General features: G+C 40.5%; 1 protein-coding gene across 1 annotated transcript; it reads left to right on the top strand.

The window, feature by feature from the left end:
- The first annotated feature begins 1543 nt into the window (after positions 1-1543).
- abat (4-aminobutyrate aminotransferase) lies at positions 1544-27303 on the top strand. The gene is given in 17 exon segments (XM_033971063.2): positions 1544-1606; positions 5440-5534; positions 7589-7686; positions 7760-7789; positions 11792-11909; positions 13179-13228; positions 14056-14136; positions 14220-14312; positions 14669-14737; positions 15585-15648; positions 16487-16635; positions 18098-18235; positions 19185-19352; positions 20096-20203; positions 20205-20243; positions 22268-22379; positions 23560-27303. Coding segments are annotated over 17 exon segments (1539 nt in total). The 5' UTR covers positions 1544-1601; the 3' UTR covers positions 23682-27303.
- The last annotated feature ends 24 nt before the right edge of the window (positions 27304-27327 follow it).

Raw genomic sequence — 27327 nt, 5'->3', positions numbered from 1 at the left:
AATACTCACTGCACTGTTCACTACACTCTTCACTCCTACAATGATTTGACCAGTTGACAGATTCAAACTTTGTCTTTTGCTATGGATCAGACCTGGACGACTGAGGGATTACACAGACCACTGATCTGAAGATTGTCGGTTTGGTCCCACTCTCGAGATGAAACATTATTGGCAGAGCAGTCAGATCCACTGACCGACAGGTTGGCCGTGCGATTCCAGCTCCCACAGATTGATGCCATTGTGTCCGTGGGCAAGACACTTATTCTGCCTCACCCCCAGTGTCCACACACACACCTTCCACACCTCCATTCATATGAATGTGTGTGAAGGTGGAAGCTGGAAAAGCGATATAAAAACCTTTGTAACCATTTACCATCTGACAATTCAACCAGGATTACATGAGACGACCAGAACTGTGTCTCCATGGGGTCTTATTCTGTGTAAACTACACATGATGCAGCTCTGGTCTGATGGCTGTGAGTATTTTGTATAATTTAAAAGTTCAAGAGGAGCTCAGACCACATGTACTGTAGTCCAATGGTGCCATCAGAGGTGTCACAGCGCTCCTGAGTGTCGCACCACAACAAAACCGCTCCAACACTGGAGTCGCAGCACCAGGTGGAGTCTGATCGAGGTGTAACACTGTAGTTTAGACCTCTACAAACATTTTCTGAAGTGTCCCTTTGTGTCAGATGCCCTCCCTGTGTCTCCGCGGGGTCTTATTCTGTGTAAAGGCTGCTAACTCTGTAGTTTAGTGTAGTCTACAAAGCTGTTCTGAAATTCATGGGGTTCTTGTTTTAGTTGATGGACAGAATTACCTCTTTGCTTAAAATCCAGTTGAACAGGATTCCCACATTTCTGGCTCTGTGAAGCATATAGATGCTACAACCAGTTACTTTATTGAGACACACACATTTACCTTGTAAACACAGAAGTGTCTTCCAGTGAAGTTTTCCCTGCATTTGTAAAGTGTTTAACATGTTGTAAGTGACGTCTTCAGCTCCCTGTCCACTGCCATATCTTTATATTGGCATTGGACAGGGAGCAATATTTTGTTTATTTTGTGTTGGATAATTTTACCATAGAAAGTAATAAAACAAACTAATTGATGACACCTATTTCATGAAATACAACTGGCTGTGAAGTACATGAAATACAAGATTCACCAGGACTAAACCAGGACTAAACCCAGGCTGCACCAGGACTAAAACCGGATTAGACCCAGGCTGCGCTTGGACTAAAACCAGACTAAACCAGGACTAAACCGGACTAAACCAGGACTAGATGTGCTCTGTAATGGAGATGGCTGCAGTCTGCTTTGTTGTGCTATACTGTTACGTAATCCCTGGCACAAAGAGAAGCTGACCCTTGCACACGTGCACACACATGCACTCTCACATGTACACTCACATGCACACTCTCAGACACTGGCACACATGCTCACACGGGCTCTTACAGGCTTTCATGTACTCTCACATGCTCATATGTTGGGTTTCCTTGCTTTTTGCACTGACTTCCATTGATTTTCTGGACACTGATCCTAACCTTAAAGGAATTGTATCTAAGATGATGATTTTCCTGACCTATCTTTGTCCCCAGATATGAGGTAAACGTTCAAATCAAATGTAGCTTTTACTGATAAAAATTGTAATGCTGATTTATTCTTAAAAACATTGGACATGATGACCAAGTTGTTATGGTTTGTTAAGTTGTTTGGTTCTCAAGACAATTATTCAGTCATAAAGCAGAATGAGCCTCACATGAGTCTCTCATTTGGGGTGTCAGTTTCAATGCTGAAATCAAGTTGGTTTAAACCTAAAAGGACGCTCTCTGATCTGAATGGTCAGTACCTAAACTCCTGCACCTGCAGCCAATCATTAATCACTAGTTCTGTATGTTCTGAGCTTTCACATGAGATATGACCTGTCCATATACTGAGAATCTGCAGGTTTAGACACTGACGTGACAACCCACGTTCAGTTGTGATAATAATACCTTTTTTTTAAAAACGGCTGACAAAAGGCAGGTCCACAATGATGCAATACAGATTTTGCATCATTGTGATAACACAGACTGATTCTTATGTGCATGCTCATGCACACTCACATACACACACACTTGGATGCATACGGCCGCTCGTCTCGTTCCTTGGCAACATGCTGAACTGGATCAGGCTGGTTGAGTTATACAAGGCTGTGGCTGTGTGTGAGAGAGAAAGAGAGAGAGAAAGAGAGAGCTGTGACTGAGGAGCAGTGGAGGATGTGGAGGATGTGGAGGCTTTCCAGAGTTTAACATAGAGGTGTGAGGAGGACCCTAGACCCGATCTGGACTGTAGGAGGGGCTGGTCCTCTTCCGATGTAATCCTCATTATAAGGCCTCTAACTGTGTACTGTCAGTATGTCACTGCTTCATGGACACACTGGTGTAGAGTTTGTATGTGGTTTGATATGGAGCTTTGTGAAAAGAAGTATGTTCAATCCAAACCTTTTTATTTGGAGCTTGAATCTTGTCCACACATATTTTCTGTTCATCCTTTTAACTGTATGTTGCCTGAACTTTTGTAGTTTTAAAGCACCACAGATCGTACAATCACAGCTATGAACAGCCGCATTGACATTGGAGATGGAGAACACGATCCACTTGGACTCAATGTCCTAACCTTCCCAGGGATCTGGGAGAAACTTTCCCAGGGGTATGAGTTGAAGATCTGCTGATAGAGGGCTCCTTCAGACGTTCCCAATAGACACTTAACGATACACTTGGGTCTGGCAGGTCTTTCCAGCTTCTTCCTCTCTCAGCAGATCCAACTCATCACCAGGTGGTGCTCTACAGCTTTGGGGCTGTAGCTGGGCCCAGGCCTGGCCCCAGTAAGATCATACTGGGTGACATAACGGACTCCAGTAGACTCTTCATAAGAGGGTTTGGGAACCGCACTTGGTCTGGCTTGTCACCAAGGACCTGTTTACCTCCACCATGATAAAGTGGCGGGCAGTGCTTGATTTGTAAATTTATATTTACAGGAACACTTGCAGACTGGGTGAACAGGCAGGGGAAACAGTTACAAATATATTTAAAGAGAAGGACTTTTAGGCCTGTATTTGTCCGATAAAGAGTTATGTTCATGAAATTTTGCACACTTGTCAAAAGGTACTTACATTTTAAGAATCAAGCAAGTAGTGGTTGTTATAGGCTTTAAAATAGCTTAAGCCAGTTTATGATAACCAGAAATTCAAAATACATAGAAAAATGTATAAACCCCCATTTTACATAAACTCAAAAACTGTGTTGGCCCAGAGCAGGGGTGCCCAAACTCTTTTCACCGAGGGCCATATCTTGAAAAATATTTGACCGGGCCACAGACCAGTGGTCAATACAGTGGATAATTCAGATGGGTGCATTTAACATACTTTAAATAAGGCTTGAAATATTATTAGGTCTGTATAACAATGCAATGTGATGTTATTTAGGTTATTGTCAGGAAAACTCTGTTCTCAACGCACTGTTTACCCAAAAAGACTCAGGACAAATGTTAAGCTTTTCTTCTGCTTAAATCAGAGGGGAGAGAGCACGTGGACAGCTCCTGGTGCCTTCTCCACCCTCCCCTTTTCACTGCAGCCTTTCATTAACATCTTGACTCAGTCTTCCCATCATACTTATCAGGAGAACAACACTCTGTTTCCTTCCCACACAGACATGACTTTTCTTATCTTTCAGTTCAGGTTACACAGCTTTTGACCTTTCACCCGCACCCTCGTTTCCTGTTTCTCAGTTCAGTTACTTTTCAATTTAGTTATACATTTCAGTTACACAGGCTTGTAGTTTCTATCACACCATGTTAATCTTGAACACAATATAAGCATACAGTTCATTAATGATAAAAATATAAGCATAATTTTATTTGCGGTTATATTGGTAGGATTACTTGACATGGAAATACTGATTATGATCAATTAGGCCAGTTCCACTGAAGGCCTGAGGGCCATAGTTTGGACACCCCTGACCTAGAGCCTTCAATGTTCTGTTATAGGGGTGTTTTTTAGTTCTTTATTTCAGTGGTTACATCTGAAACTGTTCTGCCCATCTGATGATAGGGCATGGACTGCAACATGTTACAATGTAAGGTGTACTTCTTCTGCACAAAGTGTTCCGTTGTCTGGGTGGAGTCTTGAGGTATGTGATCAGCCCCAGGGACATGTTTGACCCACTTTGTGCGTGACTGAGGAGAGAGACTGGGCACAGTCTAGTGGGTTTTTGGGGTTGTTGATGGTGAGGTCTGATCAGGGGACTTGAGATGACATGAGCAGCTATGAGAGCATCACCAGCAGCATCAGCAAACCTGTCTCCAACTTTGCTCCCAAACTGTACCTTTGCTTTGAAGCAGATGAATATATAAACACTATCTAGACAATTAAGTTTTCTAATTTTTTGTTAAGGTGTTTACATAAAAGTATATTGCTCTTAATACAAGTTAAAAACATCACAACCACAGAAAAGTACCGTATTTTCCAGACTATACGTTGCTCTGGAGTATAAGTCGCACCAGTAATAATGAAGAAAAAACAAAGTCGCATTTTTGGGGAAATTTATTTCACAAAATCCAAGACCAAGAACAGACATTTTATCTTTAAAAGGCAAGTTTTATTATTATTATAAAATAGAGAACAACAGGCTGAATAGCAGCACAACATACTAACATAACACATAGACAATGAACTGTCTGGTATGTTAACGCAAGATATTAACAGTTAATCAGATAACTATGCTAACGTAACATACGCCGGCTTGTCCACAAACATGAGAGTTCTTTTCACTGATGTTTACTGTGGTGTTACTACTTCATCACAGTTCACACCTTAGAATTAGCAAACACATAAAATATGACATAAGCTCTGGCTCGTATTACATTTTCACACAAAATTACATATGAACACATTTAAAATATACATACCACTTTGACCTGCAAGTAAGCAGGTTTTTATATCCAACGCTGATTGCTGACCTGCTCCAGGTGCGGCTCAGCTGGTGGGTGGATCTGGGAAAGTGGGAGGCAAGGCCAAAAACAAACGGACTAGTCCGTAACAGTTCCAAATGAGAAATCATCACCTTTATGGTCTTATAAATGAAGGGGAAATCAGTAAGGGGAGATTAAATATGAAATGTATAAAAGAAAACAAGTCAAGTAAATTTTCTTACAGGTATTACAAACACAACAACACCTTCTAGTGGTCAAACAAGTGAACTGTAACATGTAAAATCAACTGTTACGTAACACATATGGAAACACATACATGAAGCAAAAAGATTATCACTACTACATCTGCTGTATCTTCTTGTTTTTTTCTTTCCCAATTTTTTTCTTTCCCATATCACAGTAGATTCCCAGCTATTGTAAAATAATGTAAGACTATAGTAACCTTGTGCCCTCCTGTGTGCCCTCAGGTTTGGTGTGGTTCTGCTGCCTGTCACCATGGCTACCCTGCTGCTGAGGCGCCAGCTCGGCTTCTCGCTGCACATCCTGCGCTCCTCACTTTCAGGTAACCAACACTCTCTCCTTCTACACCACCTTCCACAGCGTTGTAATCTCTAGAATGGAGGCAAAAGTGAAGAGGAACATGGTGGAGTGTCAGTGGGATCAGGATTAACAACAGAAATGTTTACCCCATTTAATTTTATCTACAGATGCATTACATACTTTACTACAAACTAGGCAATATTTTTTGTATACAATTTTGACTTTTTTCATCCTTTATAATGGAAAATTGTTTGCTAATTATAAAAAGTAATTAGCATTTAGTTGTATTATGATACACTTCATTTTGCCTCCATTCTTTCATTTTGCATATTGTGATAACATAACATATTAAAGGTTCTAATTTTCAACCAAGAGCCTGTTTCAGTTTGAACTGTTAGTCACGGGCAGTTGTTTCTGCATGGTTCTCATCTAATAACATGCCCAATTGAACATAAAATGGTATCATTGGCAGTTGCTTCTACATGGTCCTCATCCAACAAATGACTTAAATGTTCATACAGAGTCTTTCTTTCCTTTCTCTGACATAGTTCTACTTCCCCTGACACATTTGGATCATCATGAATTTATAGTGGTACACTCACTTTGTTTACATACACACAAAACTCCAAGTGTGCTAAACAAACTAATTAAATAATAAATAATAGTTACATAAGACATTTGTCTTAGTTTTTTGTTTAAATTGTAGCTTAAGAAATAAAGGCTGTTCTCAGTCGCTGCACTGGTATCAGCTGAGATCGGCTATCTGCAGATACTTAACGATATAGTATCAGAATTGGTATCAGAACATAACCACACTTTTGGCAGAATTTGATAAGTGACATTTCAGTTACGTTAATCATTTCATTTTCAGGCATGAGGAACAACGCTTCGGTAGGTTTCACTTTAACATATCAGTTTAAAAATAATGAAACAGTAACAAATGTGCTTGTCCACAGTGGACAGGGTGTACTTTATTATCACTGCAGATCTAGTAAATGTTCAAATACATGTCTAATATTTGCCTGGCTGTTTCTTACCTTGTGCAGTTGAACGATGCTTGCAGTCTGATACCTGTTGCATCCAGATGTGATATTAGGATCTTTGCAATTCGATTCATGACACCTGAAGCATAATTCCTTGGTTTAATTGACTTAAATTGGACTAGGTCAGTTATCAGATTTTCCTGGCGTGTATGTAAACATGTAGTGTTGCCCTAAGTAGGAAAGGTAACTGAAGTTTTAATGCTACTATGTAGTAACGGAATACAGTGAATGAAATGCAGCGTCTCCATATGTACCATTTCAGCTAGTTTCATTTATGTTATTATGAACTGCAGTAGAATGTAACTGTGCTTAAACTAAACACTCTGTATACACAGATTGGAGATAGTTTCCTAGAATTGCATTGTTTTACGAAGGTACAAAGGTATGGTCAGGACAGCTGTGATGATGCCAGTTTAAACCAGCTCAAGTGTGGTTTTGTTTTTGTTTGTGTGGGCGAAACTCATCCAACCAGAGCCAGACCAAACAGGACTGTGGCACACATCTCCTCTCCATAATGATAAGCTCGTATTGGTCTATTATGACCTATTTCTATCTCCATTCATAAATCAGACTGTTGTTTACTGGGTAAATGAGTAAATGTTTCAGAGGAAAATCAAGTCTGATCTGGTTCTGCTGCAGGGCTGAAGTCTACACTCACAGTCTGGACTTTAAACTCTGATAGTGTGGTGAATGAGCTGTAAACCAAGGCTCTCCTGTGTAACTGTACACACACTGTAAAGATCAGGTTTTAGGGTGCTTCTATACCTTTTACCCATTGTCTTGTTACTACTGCTATGCACTACTGCTGTGCACTATGTTTTTATGTTGAGAATTACATTATATTGTCTGAATAAAGAGCAGAGTGGTGTTGGAAACGGTATTGAGTATCACTGAGTATTGGTGTACCCTAACAGCACTAGTTTGTATTTGTTTATACATTAAATGTTAAAATGCATTCTCAGTAGTTCCATGTTGCCCCTTCTTGACCTCCCCTGATCAGTAAACCCCTCTGTGTTCTCTATGTGCTCCACAGGCTGTAGACATGTGAGTAAGGCTGCTCCTCAGGCTCAGATGGACTGGGATTACGACGGGCCCTCCATGAAGACCCCAGTGCCAGGGCCGCGCTCTCAGGTACTGCCCCCACATCCACACACGCACGTCAGGGCACCCAGGCAAAATCTAACTGTCTGTCATCTGTCTGCAGGGACTGCTCAAGCAACTGGGAGAGATCCAGGTAAGAGAGGATGGGACAATTAAAGGAAGTATAGGTTGCGTTCATGTGACATCAGCACATTGTAGAATCCCTGTAGTTTAAACTAAGCTGTAGGACAGGTTAGAGTGCAGGAGTGGGATTCGCTGTTTAACTGTCAGATTGCAGATTTATTGACCTGGTTAATGGTTAATATTTGTAATTACTGGGACTATCCAAATGGAGCAAAAAGTGGCACAATGTTCAATGTCTTTTCTATTAACAATAGCTTCAGAAAGTGGTGATGTGACTTGCAGTTGGAACATCATCATTATGCCTGTATGGTAAGAGGGTTCCTGACTGAGAACCCCCTCTAAATGGAAAAATTTATTTTGTAAATTGAAGATGAGATTGAGGGGAAAAGAAATACATAAAACTGCTGTGAAACACATTACATTGCTACAGTTGACCATCGCAGATCCACAGCAAACCAACCGACTAACCAGCCAATGCAAAGCTAACAGTAGTTATGGAAGATGATGATGTACTTTTACAAAAGCTTGGAGACTTTTGCCAAGAAAACAGGAAGCAGCTAGAAAGTATCAAGGATGATATCACTTAAGTGAACAACCGATTAGAGGAAGCTGAGGGACTCGTGCAGTTGCACATGAGCTTGGAGGACAAGTTGACAGATCTGGAAAGTTGTTCTAGGAGAGAAAACATCAGTATTTATGGCATATCAAAGGCATCTGAGCAAGACTCCCCTACAGTGAGTGACTTTGTTGAGACTTGTGCAACTGGGTGCTGCAAAGGATATTGACATCAAATGGGCCTAGTACATCAAACCTAGGACTAGACCTGGGCTACAAAGACAAGCTGAGAGTCTTCTGGAGAACGGCAGCCAGGACCCCTGGAGTCTAAAGTTGACTTTTTGGTTGTCTGTGAGAGGTATACATTAGGGTGTTTTCTATTAGCTTAAGATAGTGTTTATTTTAGTGTGAAATAAGAGGTGTGTGGTTCTTTAGGGTGTGTCTTCCCATATTGGTCTATTGGAAATTCATCAACATTTGCAAACGTTCAATTGTTTTCTCTTTGTCATTTGATGGCTTGCACTACTAGATGACTTTAACAATAAGAACAAGAAATTAATCTACATCTTGTTGGCTGCAAGTAAAAAGGCAGTAATGAGGAAATGGCTTAAACCTGCGCAACCAACAACTGTATTGACATTGTACATGACATTTATACAGTGGAAAAGGTTTTAGCTGGACATATTCTACAAGATGTGGACTAATTGGACAGAATATGTAAAGCCTGTGAGATCAGATTTCATGTAAAGTTATTTTGTTTGCAATTTTTTGTGTGAAATTGTCAAAGAGGTTCCCTTGTCCCCCCTAAACTGTTCTGAGTTTGTATATGTTAAAAATGGAAAAGCAAGGACATTGTGATTTTATTCTGTTTATTGGAATGGGTAATGTGAAAAAAGTATTGCCATTATTCAAGGCCAAAGACATGATGGTTATCAGTTTAGAAGACTTTAAGCCGTGAGATTCATAAAGCAAGTTTATGGACCCAATCCCAAACTTGGAGGCAGTCCCAAACGTTTATTGATTTTTGTCTTTCAAAAACAGTGAATCTCTCATACAGTTCCCTGCCCTCCATCATCAAATCGTCCATTTCTAGTATAGTATAGCCTATTACACAATATTATACTCTGAGTTTTATACATTTTAAAGTTGTTCCTTCATGAAAACCATACCAGGAGTAGTGTTTCATTGAAGCATGCTTGAGTAATCCTTTAGTCTCTGCTGCCCTCTCTGTCAACTTCATAGTTCATGTCTTCGCCTTTACAGTTACATCATGTTGGGGGTGTTCTACATGTATCTTTATCTTTCTTTATAGTGGAATGTCAGTGTTCAGCAGTTACTGTGGTGACACAATGCAAACATTAGCAAACACTATTAAAAAAGTTTTAAGATAATCTGAGAACTCAAGAAAAAATACTAAATGGATTTAAACAACACATTTTCAGTTTGTGTGATCAATATAAGCATTCATGGTCCTGTTTAAGTGTTTGATTTTCAACAGAAAGGTGAAAATGACAAACTGAAAAACTGTTGGCTAATGCTAACTAGCTTGTGACTGTAATTTTATGTTTAAGAGACTTGTTTAACAACTCAAAACACAGGTCAGTTATTTATAGTTAGATTGTCCTAAATTAAAGCCTAACAGAGCTTCAGACAGAGCAGTGTCTACAGTTTGCTGTAGACACTGAGGTAGTTCCATCACTGTTATGTAGGAACCATTCTCCCAGTCGTTTATTCAGGTATTGAACTGGTGTAATGCTTTGCTCACCTTGGGAACAGCAGCAGCCCGTAGGAAAGGATTGGATGCTCAAAAGTGAACTCTGTTTAATTAAAATAAGTAGTCAGATCATATGACAAAGCCAAAACAAATGAGACTTGGTGGATTTCATATTGCAAAATGTGATGATGTCATACTTCCAGACAAGAGACAAATTTTTCTGTTGATAATTGTACATTTGACGTTTGACATGACATTGTACTTGCCATGAAATATCCAAAAGGTAAATGGAAAAGAAATTACAACGTATTACAAGAGAAATTGAAAGTTACAAACGTAACCCTGCCAGAGGGCAGTCAGGAGGGATGAAATGGAACTGCATTTTAACAATTACGCACGGACATTTTATTTGAAAAATGCCTCATTACATTACGACATTACCATTGTTTTCACCCCACAATAATTATTTCTTCAACACACAGACTCAGAAACAGGCTCTGTGATCACACAACTGAACTGAACCTTTCTCTCCTTAAATATCATGTGTCAGTGATAAATGTGACCATAGCCTGTAGTGTCATTGTTGTTTAGCCCCTGTTGTTTAGCTAACTGCTAACTAGTTTTCTAAATTGTAAATTGTAAATCTTGTATATAGCGCTTTTCCACCTTCAAGGCACTCAAAGTGCTTTACATCAAAGAAGCAATCACCCATTCACACACATACACAGTCATACGCACAAACAAGGGGGCTAGGTGGGTTAAGTGCCTTGCCCAAGGACACAACAATGGCATTCATCTGTGGAAGCTGTAATTGTACCTCCAACCTGTGGGTCAGTGGATCTGACCGCTCAACCAGTGGTGTTTATGTTGAGAGCAGGATTGAAACTGCCAACCTTAGGATTAGTGCATAAACACTACCAACCCTAACCACTAGTGTAGTTTTAAATTTCAGGTACAAACTAAATATTTGGCAGTTGTGTAAATGTCTGGATTTGTTATTAAGCGGTAACAGCTCTATTATATTTTAAATACTTTTTGGGCTTACAAAAGATGTCATTGCTCACCATTGCCACTCATATAATGTTTCAACTCAGTAATAATGTTCCAAAGGCTGTGATGTCATCTGCATAACCTTTATTGGCCTATAGAATATCGGGATGTTGTCTGAAACCCAGCAATATGGATCTATATAACGGTCAGCATACTCATCCGGCCTTGTAATGTTTCCTGGTGTTGGGATATATTGTTGCGTGTCATTTGTGGTATTAATTTAGGAGAATTTGATGAGGAGACTGACTTACTTCCCATAATCAAGCCTACCCACGAATGTCACAAGACTACTGTAAACAAGGGCCAACACAAGCCTAATTAACACAATAGTTTGACAACACTATTACTTTGAATGTTTACACTGTCAAAAAATGTGTGTCTGAATATTCCCTGCATTTTGGATACGATTTTATGGGTAAATTCTGTTTTAGAAGGATGTAGGAGAACTCTTAGTGTGGGTAAGATATAGAATCACAGTCTGAATGCAGCAGCGACAGCAGTGGTCTGAAGTGGTCCCTAAACGCCACAGCCTTCACACACATGTATCAGAATTGAACTCATGTTTTTGAACTCTTGACTGAACTCCTCTAACTTTTGTGGATAAATGGCTTTGTCTTTGCGGGCTGCTGTGTGTTTGGTGTTAGCAAATCTTTAGTGTGTAGCTCCATCTCAAACTCAGCCTTGTGTCTCCAGAATGTCGATGCCATCAACTTTTTCTGTAACTACGAGGAGAGCCGTGGGAACTACCTGGTGGATGTGGATGGGAATCGCATGTTAGATGTGTACACACAGATCTCTTCCATCCCCATTGGTAAGCCTCCTCTGCAGCGCTCTGCTCCTCTACACCAGTGGTCTCCAACCTTTTTATCACCTCGGACCGGCCAACGCTTGAAAATTTTTACCGTGGACCGGGGGAGGGGGCCTCTCCAAGTGGCGGAGCAGTTTTGAAGGCTTCATTGCCTCATTACAGAGCTGGTCGCCGCATATTATGCAGAGCGGGCTTGGTCTGTGGGAATCACCTGTCGCGATAAATCCATAGTTCAAGTAGAACTCCTGGTATTTTTCTTTTTCTTGGAAGTTGGCTCTTTTTCTGTCTCTTCACTGGGCCTTTTCCCCTTCGAAAAGAAACTTTCCAAAGACGTCTGTTTTTTACTCATTTTGCTAATTTGTGGGTTAACGTGACGGAAATGAAACTGAGAGAATCCGGTAATTTTTCAAAATAAAAGATTTTTTCCAAATAAACGACTGTTCAGACTCAGATAATAAATACAACGGAAATAATTAATTATTTCTTGGACGGCTGGTGGCCCGGTACCAATTAATCCACGGACCGGTACCGGTCCACGGCCCGGTGGTTGGGGACCACTGCTCTACACTGCTTCTCTGTACCCTCTGTTTCTCTTCTCTCAGCTGTGCTCTCTTCTCCTCTGTGCCCTTTACTCCTCTGTACCCTCTGTTCTTCTGTACCCCTCACTTTGCTGCACCACTACTCTGTGCCCTTTGCTCCTCTGCACCACTCCTCTATGCCCTCTTCTCCTCTGCACCACTCCTCTATGCCCTCTTCTCCTCTGCACCACTCTGTGCCCTCTGTTCCTCTGCATTCCTCCCCAGTATCTCATCTCTCTGTACCTCTCCTCTATACCTCTCCTCCGTATGTGTCCTTTGTACCTTTCCTCTGTATCTCTCTTCTATACCCCACCTCCTCAGCACACCTCCTCTGGACCCCTCCTTTGGACCCCTCCTTTGCACCCCTCTCTTATATGTGCCCCTTCTCTGTACCTCCCCTCTTCTGCAGACCTCCCTGTACCCCTCCTCCTCTGCACCTCTTCTCTGTACCTCTCCTCTATATCTCTCCTCAGCATCCCTGCTCTGCACCCCTTGCTTCTCTGTGCCCCTCCTCTGACCTGCCCTCTTCCACATCCCTCCTCCTGTACCACCCCTCCTCTGCATCTCTCCTCTGTACCCCTCCTTTTCTCTGCAGCCATCCTCAGTAACCTGTCCAAAATGCGGTTTGATCATCCTCATGAATGCATACATTTTACCATGAACCAATGTATGTTCCTCATACACTGTGTTTCAGGCTACAACCATCCTGCTCTGCACAAGCTGATGGCCGACCCTAACAACCTGGTACGACCTCACACTGCACACGGCCACTACACACGGCCACTACACACGGCCACTGCACACGACCACGGCACACTGCACACGACGACTGCACACGACGACTGCACACGACGACTGCACACGACGACTGCACACGACGACTGCACACGACGACTGCACACGACGACTGCACACGGCGACTGCACACTGCGACAGCTACTGCATGAAAACACTTGATTTGGAAATTCCGTGTCCGGCTGCTTTGCACTTTTCCTGCAGATTGTAAAGGGGTATTGGGCCCTAAGCCTGCCTAAGAAAATAATAAGAGTCACAGAGCCCACCAGGTGCAGTGACCCAGTACAGGGCTGTACCAGTGGCGCATATAAAGTGCATTGTGGCCTGGACAGACTGAGGCTGTTACTCTTGTCACAGCACAACTCCACTCGTAAACATAAATGGTATCATTTTTACTTCAAGAGCTTCAACATAATGTCATTAAATAATCAAAACGACATAAAGGCCTTTCACAATAACAAAAGTACAATGATTTTGCTAAAGAAAATATAGACAATAAACAATCATATTGAGTGCCATTATCCCACTGACACAATAACCCTAAAGCAGGACATGAACTGCAGTTAAGTTAAAGTTAAGTAGAAGTTATTTATTCAACCCTCTACAGCTCAACTCCAAAAAATAACAAAAACTGCACATGATAAAAATTAACCCCCTAAAATAATTGTTTCATTTACCATGTATTCAGCTGTCAATATAGTAATTATCGTGACAGACACATTGGCTTGATGAATTGGGTGCAGATGTTGATGTGACTTTCTGTATTGTCCTGACAGAGCACGTTTGTGAACCGGCCTGCTCTGGGGATTCTGCCTCCAGGAAGCTTCCCTGATAAAGTCACAGAGAGCCTGCTGTCGGTCAGTCAGTCTCCCTCGCACATGTACTCTGTCATATCTCTGGTTGGGTCTATGGTAGGAGATGTGATGTAATGTCTACACAGGTGGCCCCCAGTGGGATGAGCCGGGTGCAGACCATGGCCTGTGGATCCTGCTCCAATGAGAATGCCTACAAAGCCATGTTTATCTGGTACAGGGTGAGTCAGGGGACAAAAAGGCTACATGACATGCACATATCTCTCTCTCTCTCTCTCTCTCTCTCTCTCTCGCTCTCGCTCGCTCTCTCTCTCTCTCTCTCTTGCTCTCGCTCTCTCTGTATATATATATAATTCCATATTTGATGTCTTCTGTATGTATTTAAAATGTAGGGGAAAAAAAGTTAAAAAAAAAAAAAGTATTGACTAGTGTAAATAAATGAGTAAGTACAAAATAAATGAATAAAATATATTAATTAACTAAATACAAATAAATAAATAATAATAAAAAAATGAATACAAATATTTTTAAAAATATACATCACCCTAGTGTACTGAGGCTGATCTGTTTTGTGCAGAATAAGGAGCGTGGTGGGTCCAACCCCAGCGCCACAGAGGAGGACCTGAGCTCCTGCATGATCAACCAGGTCAGTGCTTTGGGTATAAGGCTCTGGTGCTCCTGAACTGTGTCGCCTCTTCACAGTGTCCCCCACGTCCTCACCATGTCTCCTCCCACCTCACAGTGCCCCCCACATCCTCACCATGTCTCCTCCCACCCCACTGTGTCCCCTTACTCCTCACTATGTCCCTTCCCGCTCTCACCATGTCGTCCACGTCCTCACCATGTCCCCTCCCATCTCACCATGTCCTCTCCAGAAATTACGCTAGACTTTTCCTTTAACAGTCATGTTGCCCATCAAACTTTGGAAATTCCTGACATTCATGAGAATTACTGGCCATTCAATGGTAAATTAATGAAAATGATGTCCTGACATTTATCAATAACATGCATGCGCTCTGATGAACTGTGATTGAGCATTGAGTTATTAGTGCCCACTTATTTTTGCTTGCATCATCATAGTAATGTATGTTCATGTTCGTTAGATATTTTTAAATGTTTCAATTTGACCTTTATTTAACCTGGAGAGCCTCACTAAGATTAAAACTCTTTTCCAAGAGTCCTCGTCACTATGCCCACTCCCTCCTTATTCTGTCCCCTCCCTCCTCACATGTCCAGTCCTTCCTCACTACGTCCCCTCCTCACTATATCCCCTCCTCAATCTGTCTACTTCCTCCTCACATGTCCCATGCTTTCCCTGTCCACTTCCTTCTCACGTGTCCTCTCCTCACATCCTCTCCTCACCATGTCCCTTCCTCACATCTGTCCTCTCCCTCCTCACTCTGTCCAACCCCTTCGCACTATGTCCCATCCTCACGTCTGTCCTCTCCCTCCTCACTATGTCCCTTCTTCACTTGGTTTTCTGTCCCCTACAGAGTCCAGGCTGTCCTGATCTCAGTATCCTGTCCTTTATGGGAGGTTTCCATGGACGCACTCTGGGTATGTGGGATCAAATTTGAACTCTTTTTTAACCATGTTGTTTCCCCTCACCATTTACTCACCTGAAGTTGTTTTTGGAGTGATTCATGCATGTCTGAGCAATCTTTAAATCGCTTATTTTCAGATGCCATATTGCAGATCAACTCCGTTTTCACAGCCACCGGCATACTCCTACTGTGATGTACTGATATTCATTTTGGTACAAATGAAAAACATTTGCTGCTCTCTAGCGTAATGTGCAGTTATCCATCGGAGTCGAGAACTTCATGGCTCTTTGTTGTGATGATATTGACAGCGACGTCAGCTCCAATTGGGCTCTGCAGTTTTCTAACCCGGAAGCCAGCAGACTTGTTTCTTTTATTTAAAAAAAACAATAAAAACAACAACAACAACGAAACAAGTCCACTGACTTCCACCTTAGAAAACTGTGTTGCCCAATGGGAGCTGATGTCATTGTGAATGTCATCACAACAAAGCACTGTTATTGAACTTCTGTTCTAGTCAGTTTGTCCATAACAAACACCATGTTCGAGCACAAGGGTGTCCATCAGTGCACGTGGCACCAGGACACCTTTGGACGGAGGTAGATGATTGACTTTGTTGTCGTGTCATCTGACCTTCAGCCACGTGTCTTGGACACTCGGGGGAAGAGGGGGCAGAGCTGTCAACTGATCACCACCTGGTTGTGAGTGTGATCCGCTAGCAGAGGAGGAAGCCGGACAGACTTGGCAGTCCCAAGCAGAGCAGCAGTCTAATAGGGAAAATGAGGGGTCCTAACCCTGCTGAGGTGCTTGGTTCTAACTCCCTGTACACACTAATGACATTCTGCTGTGTGCAGGGTGCCTGGCTACCACTCACTCCAAAGCCATCCACAAACTGGACATCCCGTCTCTGGACTGGCCCATCGCACCCTTCCCCAGACTGCAGTACCCTCTGGAGGAGTACACCCGAGAGAATGCAGCAGAGGAGGCCCGCTGCCTCGAGGAGGTACTCTCTCTTCTCTTCCTCCCTATATCTCTCTTTCTCTGCCTCTTTCTCCCCTTCTCCCTCTCTCTTTTTTCTCTCTGCCTCTCAGAGTCTATATGATTTAAATTGAAACATTAGGCGTTTTTACTAAGATAATACTGTCTGTTGAGATACTATACCAGACATGGGCAAATTATGGCGAACGAGACAAAATTATATTAAAATATGTAAGGGTAAACCTTGTTCAATTTACTTTTCCCCTGTTATGCCAACATTTCCACAAAAGATGGCGCGCTTCAGCTACATCAACCTTTGCGTGTATTACTTAGTTTCTTATCAGCTCTTCTGCAAAAATAATCTTATCAAAGACAAGAAAAGTAGACAGTGGATTAATACAGATAGTGTTTAATACAGATTGGACGACAAAATATTTTTTCACTGAAGTCCGATCAAAGGCGGTATGAGTACAATATCAGCCGTCACTTTGCTTTGAAGCTGCCACGACACTAGCAAGCAGTCAATACAGGAATGGGCGGGTAACGGCTCAGAGGTTGACAGCCAATTTACAGATTTAAATTAATGCATTTGGGAAAACAATTTGTACAATGAGCCCTGCATATTCCTGCTTTGCTACATGTTTCAGGCCAAATCTCTAATAATATATCATATACATATCCTGAACCTGGCCCCTCGGTCAATTTTACAACCCAGTGTGGCCCCTGTGTCAAAAAGTTTGCCCATCCCTCCCTGTACTATACTGTGCATCTTTTTGTCTTGTGTATTAATATGAAATAAGACATTTAAGCTTTAACTATACAGGACACTTGAGCATTCTACAATAAGAGTCAATGCAATTAGAGGTCAGGAAAACAAAGATGTGGCTGTCTGCTACAGGTGTTCCAGTGAAAACGGAGGGTGCTTTTGGAATAGAAAAAAACTAAATCCAGGCACTCCAGAAAAGTAAGAGTTGCACAAGAGAAGTATAAGTAAAAGATCTTTATTTATATGGCCAAAGTCAACATGTTTGGACCGGCACTGGTCTTCATTAGGCCTTAGATCAAATCATTTAGAGGTCCACTAAAAGTCATGTTTCACAAACCTTTCCATTGTTTTTAAGTCTTAACTGGGTTTTAACTGTTACATATACATTTATTGACTACTAATGTAGGTAAAACTAACACATTTGGATCAGTAAATTAGTGTACTGAACTTATCCTTTTGTCCAGGTTTAGTGTGTTTATACAGTTGAAACCAGAAGTTTACATATATTATTTAACTCTCACTCTCATTTTAGCTCAATTAGGATTACCAAAATTATTCTATTTGCTAAATGCCAGAATAATGAGAGAAGGATTTTTAGACAAGTAAACTCTCTGACACTGTGGCCATCTTGGGACAACACCCGTTGCTGTTGCTCAAGTTGATTCTGCCTCATTGCTCTGTTTGAGCTGTGGCTAGCTCTTAGTGCTGTGGTGTGGTGCAGGTGGAGGATCTGATTGTGCGCTGGAGACAGAAGGGGCGGCCTGTAGCAGGAATCGTGGTGGAGCCCATCCAGGCTGAAGGAGGAGACAACCACGCCTCTCCAGACTTCTTCAAGAACCTCCGGAATATTGCACGCAAGGTACACACCCTCAGCACAATCTTGCCTCTCCACAGATCTGTCTCATAATGAGGCCCGGGGGGAGTCACTCAAGAAACACACCCTCCACTTGATGTTACACAGTGAACTATAAAGTTTTATTCCTATGCCGTGTCTTGGCATAGACACGGCATAGCATTGTATATGCAAGTTATGAATGCATGTACAATTCAAGTGTGTAGCCTACAAGAGTCCTTTTGACAGACTAGAGGAAACGTTTGGCTCAATATAATCCAGAATTGTACACCGCTTTTTGTAGAACTGATCTTGTCAGGCTTGAATAATGTTTGTAAGATATTCAAGAGGACGTTAATAATAATAATAATACATTTTATTTATAACGCACTTTACATTTGACACCAAATCCCAAAGTGCTACAGTGCAAAAAGACTTTAAAAACAGAAGACAATTAAAAATCTACGGTATATAAAAACAATAAGACAATAGCAGTATTTAGCTGTAGGCCAGGGTAAAAAGGTCTTTAGTCCTCTTTTGAAAGCATCCACCGTCTGTGGAGCCCTGAGATGGTCTGGGAGGGCGTTCCACAGACAGGGAGCAGCCACTGAGAAGGTTCTGTTGCCCATGGTCTTGAGCCGTGTCCTGGGCATGACCAGACGGCACTGTTGGCCTGACCGAGTCTTATTAGTCTTAGTCTTAGTCTTATTTCCTGGTTGGAAATTATGACATCACACTATGAAATTCCGTAACTTTTACCTAGCAACCATGCTGTTCATTTGGCCTCTAACTCCTCTAATATATAAAGATCCAGTAAACTTATTTTCAATTTTTCTTCTTCACAAATTGCTTCTTGGTTGGTGGGAAACTGTAATTTATATTTACAGCAGGTATCATCCCACCAAAGTACAAATTAGAGAATCATCAAAACCTCTCATGCACAATTTAGACCGGTGTCTGTTGTCTCTGTTCTAAGCATGGCTGTGCGTTCCACGTGGATGAGGTCCAGACCGGTGGGGGCTGCACGGGGAAGTTCTGGGCTCACGAGTACTGGGGCCTGGACGACCCTGCGGACATCGTATCCTTCAGCAAGAAGATGCTGACTGGAGGATACTACCACAAGGACGAGCTGCAGGCTGACAAGGTTAGTCTACTCTCCTCAATCACTCTCTGAACACCCTGCCTCTACCTTGAGAGACCCCTCCTGCAGGAAAGTGATTTTTAGTATTTTTTTACAATTTACATTGTAGAACAGACATGGGTAAATTGCAGCCCGGGGGCTTATTAATCCGGCCCACCGAACGTAACCAAATCATATTAAAATAGGCAAGAGTAAACCTTGTTCAATTTACCTTTTTAACAAGTTGTTGATCCTTTGGCACTTCAGAAAACTGAATGTGAGTTTTTCTGCTGTGTTTATTTAACTGAAATTTAATAAATGAATTAGTAATTTAAAGAATGCATTTGGAAAACAATTTGTACAATGAGCCTTGCATATTCATGCTCAAATCTCTTTTATATATTTATATATATATATATATATATATATATATATATATATATATATATATATATATATATATATATATATATATATATTCTCTAACCTACACCCATAGGAAATGTGGTTGTAGCCAAGGAGATATATATATATTATAAATGAACTCAAGTCTGGACTTTGGCTACAACCACATTTCCTATGGGTGTAGGTTAGAGTCTCCTCATACACACACAGTGATCATGTCACGTTTCTACAGAACAGACCAGGAGTATGAACCCTCTCAGCTGCATAAGAACAGGACAGACAGAACCACAGCTGCATAAAAACAGGACTTGTAGATCCACAGGTGGAGAGTCCTGGAGTCACTAGGTGTTTCATTTTGTCAGGGTTACCGGATCTTCAACACGTGGATGGGAGACCCATCCAAGAACCTTTTCCTGATTGAGGTTCTGAACGTGATCCGCAGGGAGAACCTCCTGGAGGAGGTGAGGCGGGTCAGGCAAAGCTCTGTTGCAGGGGCTCTATGCTCTCCAGGTACTGTGCTCCATATACTGTACTCTGTATACTCTACTCTATGTACTGTACTCTGTAGACTGGGCTCTAAATACTGTACTCTATATACTGTACTCTATATACTCCACTATACTGTCAGAGTATGTTTTTAGCTTTTTCCACTTGATTGATATTAAAGGGCCCATATTATGCTGTTTTCTGATCTGTTATAATGTTGTTTTCTCGTCACAAACAGCCTAAATATGCAGGGTTTATTGAATGTGTGAATAAAACAATACACAAACCCAGGTCTGAGTTCTTCTTTGAAACAGAAAACACTTTTTTCCACCTTGTGATGTCATGTGTTAATGTGGTAATACACTGTCAGTAGAATCATTTCAGCCCGGAAATTTCCAATCTCTACTGAACAAAAGGTAAAGGGTAGCCGTCAACTTGAAAACTCACAAAGTGGAACAGAATATTCTGTTTAAGAGAAGAACTCAGCCTAAATATGCAGGATTTGTGTGTTAAACACATGTGAATAAAATAAAACACAACTCCAAGTCTGTTTGTTATGAGGAAACAACATTATAACAAAAATGTGCGTAATATAGGCCCTTTAATGCCATAACATAGCGATAAGCAGGTGCCTTTGTTACTTTGTTGTTATTAGTATTAGTATTATTAGAGTTATTCTTTGCCAGAGGATAAATATTGGACCCTTCATACTCATAGCAGTTTGTGCTATTTGTATTTTTGCAACAATAAACCTTCTGAACCTGGACTGAGCATCTGTCATCTTTACTGCAACACACAGAACACAACGCAGAGCCATATCAACAGAAGTGGCCGGTTACAATGTGGTTTACTGTTTCAAAAATACAAATGGCACAAACTGCTGCGAGTATGAGGGGTCCAACATTTATCCTCTCAGAGAAAGATGCACAGCTCTCTTACATTCTAAATACACATTAAATACAGGAAGCGCTCCCCTGTGTTTTTAAACTCCATGCATCTTCACTACAATCATTTGGGTAATCTCCATGGAGACTAGAGTTTAGATTCTTGGCCCAAGCCTGAGTTCCCTTCAAACTAGTGTCAGACCTTCCACCAGAAAAGTAGCAAAGTGCACATTTTAAATAGGGTCACTATTAATGTATGTTCAAGTGTATGTTGTCCATTTGCACAATTTTTCATTTTTGTTTTGTCTTTATTTTCATGACTATTTACATTGTAGAATCTCACTGAATGAATCAAAAGTATGAATGAATATGGAAACAAAAAATAACTCAAATCCTGCTTTAGATTTATTGTCTTTGCTTTGAACCCTGGTTTGCACTTTTGGCTTTTCTTGACTGAGACAAAGCACGGCTGTGAAGGGAAAACTATTTCAGGAGACTTCATCAAGAAGCTCATTGAGAGAAAGCAAAGGATTTTCAGTGTTGTCAACAAAGAAAGGTGTGGCTATTTTGAAGAATTAGAATATTAAGCATTAAAAAAAAGATCTTGTGCATTACATTTCCCTGTGTCTCTAAAATGTAGAAAGTAGTAAACATAAAGAAAAAAAACATTGAATGAGGAGGTGTGTCCAAACTTGACTGGTAGTATGAATGTAATCAAGCACAAAATGCAAGGGGATTAATCATCTCAAAGAGAGTGATTACAGATAGTAGGTGGTGCATTAAGTGGATCTAAACCAAACAAGTTATTCTGGATATGTCTTTTAAACCAGAGCCTCACCCATAGAGCTCTTCTGGCTGAGATACTGAATACATCCAATTCTCGAATGGGGACACTCTCTCTTCACTTTCAACATAATATTATGATTGTAACTAGATTTACATTTTGTTTTTAATCAAGATTCTCTTCATAGTCCATAACATCTGAGAGAAGACGGAAATCTGAACTGCTAAAGTATTCCACAAATCCCCATGCATTTCAGAACATATTTGTAGATGTCTGAACTACAGGGTTAGCAACTTTTACACAGAATAAAACCAATGGAGACACAGGGAGAGCATCTGTCTACTACTACTGTCCTCCTATGACTGTGATGTGTCCTCCAGGAACAGTACCCAAGCCTGCTGAGCTCTGCCCGAGGACAGGGGACATTCTGTGCTGTGGACATCTGTGATGACGCCACCAGGACAAAGATACTGCTCAAGGCCCGTGACAAAGGTACTGCCTCTTTAAAACCTTCAAGAAGAAATATGATTATTTTTCTTATTAAATATTAAACTATAAGATAAGTAGATCACTATTTTACGTTTTGTTTATTGACTGCAACACAATATTGACCTAAAAGCACTTAGCAATAGAAATAGGCTCCTGATCAAAACTGTTGAACTGACAGGCAGATTTTTCTAATGTCATGTAGCCATTTTTCAACAATAAATACATAGAGAGCAATGGGCAGGGACAAGACATTAATTACAGACAAATTAGGTGCCGACCTGTCCCTGATGTCGCTCTATGGGTCTTGGCTCTAAACTTGCCACTCTGACTGCTAGTCTATGAGCTTAATTTGGCTAAAGCCAAACGCTATGGGTGATGTCACGCTCACTTAGTCAAGTTCTTTATACAGTCTATGGTGTAAAGAGACATTTTCAAATGTAGGACAATACAGGTTTAGACAAACATGCAAGAAATGATCAATATAGAACAACAGAAAAAATAAAAGTTTATATTGTATAGTATCTTCTCTTTTAACCTCTTATCTTATTTTTAATTGACAAAGAATGGAAAAAGCCTAAAAAAAAATCACCTCTTTATGACTTTAAAATACTGGTTAAGAGAGAGACCAAAAAACTGCAACATGCGACTTTCAAAATTTGCAAGTAACTTTCTAAAAATAGAAGCCCAAAGTTGATACAAAGAATTAAAACTTGGCAATAACGATTGTGACAGACTGCATACCCTTGAAACAAGGTTTGATCTGGGTACCTTGTGTTTGGACACAAGTAAAAGATCAAACTTTACTTGAGGGGTATGTGATCTGTCATGGGCTTAGAGTCACAATCAGTGTTGCCATACTGCTTTTTATAGTTGTAATAGCAATAGTTGTAGTTTAATATTTGTCACTTGCAAATTTTGAGAATTATGAATTGTATGTTTTTGGGCTTGCTTCTGATAGACTCTTTCAAGAAGTGATTTTTAGCCTTTGTTGAGTTCTTTTTCACTTTATACCACTCAGGGAACAGCCTTTTAACAAGGTTTAAAGCTCATAAAAGGTGATTTTACCTTTCAACATGTCCCCTTTAAGTCTATACACCGTCAATGAGCTGAATAGGACTTGGATGTTCCTTACCTCCATTGTCACCACACATAATAGTCCCTGTACATGTGTGTGTGCCTACAGGAGTCCTGCTGGGGGGCTGTGGTGACCGCTCCATCCGCTTTCGCCCTGCCCTTATCTTCAAGGAGTACCACGTGGCCCTGTTCCTCAACATCTTCAATGACGTTCTGGCACAGCTCAAGTAGAACCAGGAGGAACCAAGAACCTAGAAACAGGAACCCATCTGACCCAACTGCCTTCAGACCTGTCTACAGCACAAAAACCTCCACACACACTGACACATTGAGGGTGCCGAAGGAAGACTGGTTTGCACTTTTAACGAAGTAATAGCTCAAATGAACAACAGGTTAAAGGTCTTGCATTATGCTAAATATTTGCGTTAGTTATAATGTAGCTGTTTATCAAGTCTTTGTGCCCTTAGCTGGCAATCGTAGCATTGTGTGTGCTCAGAAATTGGCACTGCATTATAAGTACTATATAATATTTCAAGTTGTAACACGTGAAATACGAAGCTTAATAAGTATTAATATGAGTTGTAGCCAAATAATTAAATCAAATAATTCATATTCAGGACCTTTAATCATGGTTGGCAATAGAGGGAAAAGATAAGATTTAAAGCCATCGTTTGTAATTTAAATGTCTGACCAGACCATAGACTGTATATATAAATGGACATAGCTCACCTGCTAGACACCGCATTCCAAGGAGGAAGTGAGCATGGGCACAATTCAGCTCTATCGACTCGACTTTCTGTTGAAAAATAGTGGCCCCTCTCTAACTGCTCCTGTCATGCTGGTCATTCTGACCTTAAAATGTTTGTATTAACTCAATCAGGTGCCCTCTAGCTACCGTTAGCAGGTTTGATTGACAGTGTTGTTAAGCCTGTACCTTCAATACCCTCATTCCTAATTGGCTCTTTGGTTGCTATGATACTTTTGATCACAATTCCAAATATGGAATTCAGTTCTAAATTAGCCATTAAAACTGCTAGCCTCAATGAGCTTCATTTTTCCAAACTCAATGGGTAACGCCCCTCAGTCCACTTATTTATAGTCTATGGTACTGCCCCTGTTCAATTTTCAGCTAATTTGTAAGTAACTGAGATGTGGCCATACAGAGCACGAATTTATTTAAAATAGGTTAATATTACGGTAACTTTCGGACTATAAGCCTAACTACTTTTTCCCACTTCTTTGGAGGCGGTAGCGGGAAGGACTTAGTCAATGTAAAAAAGACGACAAAAGCTTTCAGAGGAAATAAAAGCAGATGGCCCGTGTTGGTGCTATTTTATTTTCTAAATATACAGGCATCTTCATTACGGGTTGATGGCGTGTTGGTGCCGTGCTGCAGATTTTCAGGCACAGTTTGAAAAAAAGTGTCTTAAATTAAACCTCCGTGTAATTATCTTATGTTACAACATATTTGTAACATGCGGCTTATATTCGGGTGCGGCCTATATATGTACAAAATTAATTTTCTTTTAAAATTTATGTTCAGGTACACTCAATAGTCCGAGATTTACAGTATGTATTTGACAGGTTTGGTAATAACTTGAATCTCAGGTAATTTCATTTTTGCAAGACCAGCAATGTAAGATTTCTGGTGGGGATGTTATCTCCATGGAGATGTTATGCTTTGCCTGGAATGTTGCACAGTATGGCATTAGACCTATCTATCATGCATTTATTCAATTATAAGATTTTTTTTATTGCTGAAAAGGGACTTGAAAAACATGTATGGTATTGTTTCCATGAAGATAGATTAGTTTAATGCCATACTGTAAAACATTCCAGGCAAAGCAATTACATCTCCATGGAGACAAACAGGTACCAGGCTATCAACCAAATTAGTAGTAAAAATGTCAATAATACAAAATTTTAAATAAAATCTTTAAAACAGAGCTATTCTGCAAAATTGACTTTTCTGAACATTTAACCATGGTACCGTTGTTTCTCTTCTCATTTACCCTCTAAAGTTGTATTTGGAGTGGTTTGTGCATGTTTCAGCAATCTTTAATCACTCATTTTGATATTGCTGATCAACTCCTGTTTTCACTGCCACTGGTACACACCCACTACTCTACATTTACTTTGTTCTCCAATTTTTTTTTCTTAATCGGTGATGCGCATAGGAAAGGGGGAGTAGTTGTAAGGTGAAGGTATGAAAGAAGACTGGTGTGGGTAGAAGGTATGGTCCTCTACTGCCTCCTAGTGAAAGTGAAATTACACACTGTGGCTTTAAATTTGAATCTTAAAGTTAATGTCTGAAATGGAATAACTTTGCCATAGCTACATATATACCGTCTGCCCCATAAAGCACTGCATTCTTTATCCTTGCTAATATATTAACCCTATGAAGAGGGAAGAGCTGCTAATATTATTATTGTTTTTATTTTTTTAAATTTTTTTTTACCTGGATTTTGAAAAGCGCACAAAAATCAGGGTTGAAATTTCAAACTAGCTGATGTTCCTAGTCTTTACAATCCAGTCCAGGTTCAAATGAGCACAATTGTCATGACAACACTATACATCCTATAATGGTGATCTAATCATATACAACAATAATAACAATATATGATTAATACAGTAGTTTAGTTTGCGTTTTTTCTGTGCCATATTTAGTTTTGGTAATCCCTCCATTTTGCGTCATGCATGAATGAACCTTTACATATACATATTTGATAATAATGCTGATGATAATGATAATAATGCTATATGAATATGAATAGTCTTAAGCTGACCCTGTAGCCCTATGGTGAAGAAATATAGAGCATTGTCAGGGTATTTTTGTATGAAGTATTGCGGAGACAGTGGTGAATGTCTTATCCACGTACTTGTACTTGTACTTTTTAGCATCTGTGAAGGCCAATGTTTTGTCTTGTTTTATGTTGTATTCTGAAACAAAGCCGAGGGGAACAGGCTGTGGTCATGTGGTAAGAGTTCAAAATTCAGATGGAGGGCACTGATGAATTTTATGGTCACATTTAAAGGATTAAAAATTTCATAAAATTTTCCTTTCATTTACTAGGTAAGCATGTTCAAAACTAATGTGGCAATTGTAATGCTGATTTATTCTTAATTACAAGAACATTAGACATGATGGACATGTTGTTTGCGTTTATAATTTGGTGTTTTGGTTCTAAAAGACGATTATCCAATCAGAAAGCAGAGTGAGTCTCATTTGGGTTGTCAGTTTCAATGCTGAGATCCACTTGGTTTAAACCTAAAATGACTCTCTGACCTGAATCATCACTATCTAAACCCCAGCACCTGCAGCAGCCAGTCATTAATCAGTGCTAGTGCCGCCTCTGCAGCTCAGTGAGTGAATTCTGGAGGTTTTCAGCTTCCACATAAGACACGGCCTATACTCTGAATGAGAAAAACTTGTATGTGTCCTTTACCTGCAGGTTAAGGCGCTGGCAACCCAGGTTCAGTTGTGATTGTGTGAAATTATAAAATTCACCTTTTCTGTCATTTTTGTTTGAAGACAACTTTTCTAAAACTTCTGCCCTTGATCTGATACTCTGACCTCAGCCTGTGTCGGTCTTTCCCTTAGCCGGAGCACACGTTCCTGGGTGTATGTCCCGTGGTGTCTGCTTGCTGCTCTTTGGATAACCCCTGTTCTCACGCAAACCATACGTTACTGTGCCCACTGCCCGCTGTGATTGTTCCCTGGACCACCTTTTAGAAGCTACTGTCTGCATGTTCTGTTCTGTACCATGGCGCCACATATCACTTGCACACTTTGTATCTATCCTTCAATGTTCTTAAATTAATTCCTCAATAAATTAATAATTTTGTATACAGACCAGCGTGTGTGGATCTTTTTGTA

Source organism: Periophthalmus magnuspinnatus, chromosome 8, assembly GCF_009829125.3.
Source record: "Periophthalmus magnuspinnatus isolate fPerMag1 chromosome 8, fPerMag1.2.pri, whole genome shotgun sequence".
NCBI classification, from domain to species: Eukaryota; Metazoa; Chordata; class Actinopteri; order Gobiiformes; family Gobiidae; genus Periophthalmus; species Periophthalmus magnuspinnatus.
Note: the sequence above shows the minus strand (reverse complement) of the source record. Positions and strands in the feature narration are given on the sequence as shown.